This window comes from Limulus polyphemus, unplaced genomic scaffold, assembly GCF_000517525.1.
Source record: "Limulus polyphemus unplaced genomic scaffold, Limulus_polyphemus-2.1.2 Scaffold4082, whole genome shotgun sequence".
Classification (NCBI taxonomy): Eukaryota; Metazoa; Arthropoda; class Merostomata; order Xiphosura; family Limulidae; genus Limulus; species Limulus polyphemus.
Genome location: NW_013669692.1, coordinates 50740 through 52665, shown reverse-complemented (window position 1 = coordinate 52665; position 1926 = coordinate 50740). Strand labels below are relative to the sequence as shown.

Below are 1926 nucleotides of genomic sequence, written 5' to 3'. Positions count from 1 at the left end.
AATAAATTATAAGTTAAAATATGTATTAATTATAAGTTAAAATATGTATTAATTATAAGTTAAAAATATGTATTAATTATCTCTTCCTCTATAGTTATCAAGACACAGTGCTTTTTTTTTTGTATTAAATAAGACATTTACAAAAAATATTCTGGTGATAATTTCTCTCTTCAATAGCACTATGTTATTGCAGCCGCGTCTCCTGTAATTGAGATTGAGTTACGTAAGGAGGCAACCCAGCAACAGTTCCAACTCCAGGTAACGCTTGCGGAACGTTGTACGGGTAGACTTGAGGCGGCAGATACGAAGTGCTTCCGTAACCAGTAGATGGCGCTGAGGTAACAGTTGGATAAGTGTAGTTCGCGGGATCCAAACCGCTAGCGTATTGAGCTGGTTGATACGCAGCTGCGTAGTCGTAGACGTGCCAAGCTGCTGCTGCTGCGGAAGCAGGTGACAAAGGCACGTGGGATGGCAGCAGTACGCTCGATGACGTAACGTAAGGAGGTGTATAGATATAATGTGGAGACAGACTGAAAGAAAACATAAAACACGCTTTTAACACATACGCACTTGAAAATATTTGCTAATATATTTAATAAACATAAAAGGACCATTTAAATATATATATATATACAAGCTTAGTAAAATCTAATCTTTATGAATTAGACTAACAAAATTTAGTGTTTAAAAATACTTTGTCTTTAACAAGAACTGAATAAACAACGTGCAAACAGTAACATTTATAAGTGATACTACCAGATATACTGTAATTGTGTTTTGTATTTACGGCTAAGTTAACTGACGTTGTCCCTGATTTGGAACTACTGACAAAATGGAAGGCAAAGCAGTCATCGACTGTCGCTCTTATAACGCACCCACTGCTTAAAGTACGGGGCGTATTTTCAACTATCTCAGGGCCAATCCGCGCCTTAAGGTTACAAAGCAGAGTTTAAGTAAACTTACGACATCCAGCAAATGATCAAAGACGGAATGACAAAATAAATTAAGTTCACCAAAGTCAGTATTAAAAACTAAGTCATTTAGTGAAATTCTGAAAATTAAGTTTTGTTTGAATGAGATATTCACGTAAAAGAGAACAAGGACTAGAAGGTAGACCGTTAGTCAACAGCACCTGGCGCCAAATAGTGGACTGTGACTGTCACTCTTATACAGCACACTCTGCCCCAGAGTGCGGGGGAGGGGATAATTTTGCAGAACCAAGACGGGAACCAATGACCCTCCGGTTCCTAGTGTGATCTAAAGTAACAAAGGCAAACGTGAACCAGTAAACTGAAATTACATACCAAAGTATTAGAATTAAAGTCAGATATTAAGTTTCAAATTACAAAGGATGCATCTGTCTGTCCTCACACGGTATTCAACTAACGTGAATACCGCAGGTTTAATATAAAAAATGGGCTACACAGTGGGCTATCTCTGCTGTGCCCATGAGACTTACCGCTGAGCCACTTCTTTTAATTCTCTACGGAAGTTGTTTTGGCTTTTCTAATTTGTCACTTTATTCCGACTCGTAGCCATCTGTTAAATCGAGAAACCCCTTGGTGCCTCAGGGGTAATTCGGAGGGCTTATAACGCTAAATATCGGGTTTCGATACTCGCGTTGGGCAGAGAACAAATAGCCTATTGTGTGGCTTTTGCTTAGCAAACAAACAAGCGAGAAGCTGTATTGAATAATTACGAATTATATCTCCTCACTGATATAACGCCCCCAGGTGGCTCAGTGGTAAGTATGAGGTTATAACTCTAATAATCGGGTTTCGATATCCGCTTGGGATGGAGCATAGAAAGTCCATTGTGTGTAGCTACGTTCTTAACACTAATAGGACGAACTATTTTCGATAAAGTCCACAATTAATGAAGTAAAAATTGACATTAAACAAATAGCAATAAAAACAAATGTAACAG

General features: G+C 38.2%; 1 protein-coding gene across 1 annotated transcript in view; it reads right to left on the bottom strand.

Moving 5' to 3' along the window:
- Positions 1–184: 184 nt before the first annotated feature.
- Positions 185–1926, bottom strand: part of LOC111088590 (RNA-binding protein 38-like) — a 33909-nt gene continuing 32167 nt past the window's right edge. The window contains exon 3 of the mRNA XM_022399160.1: positions 185–530. Coding sequence (XP_022254868.1) covers positions 185–530 — 346 coding nt within the window. The remainder of the gene's footprint in view (positions 531–1926) is intronic.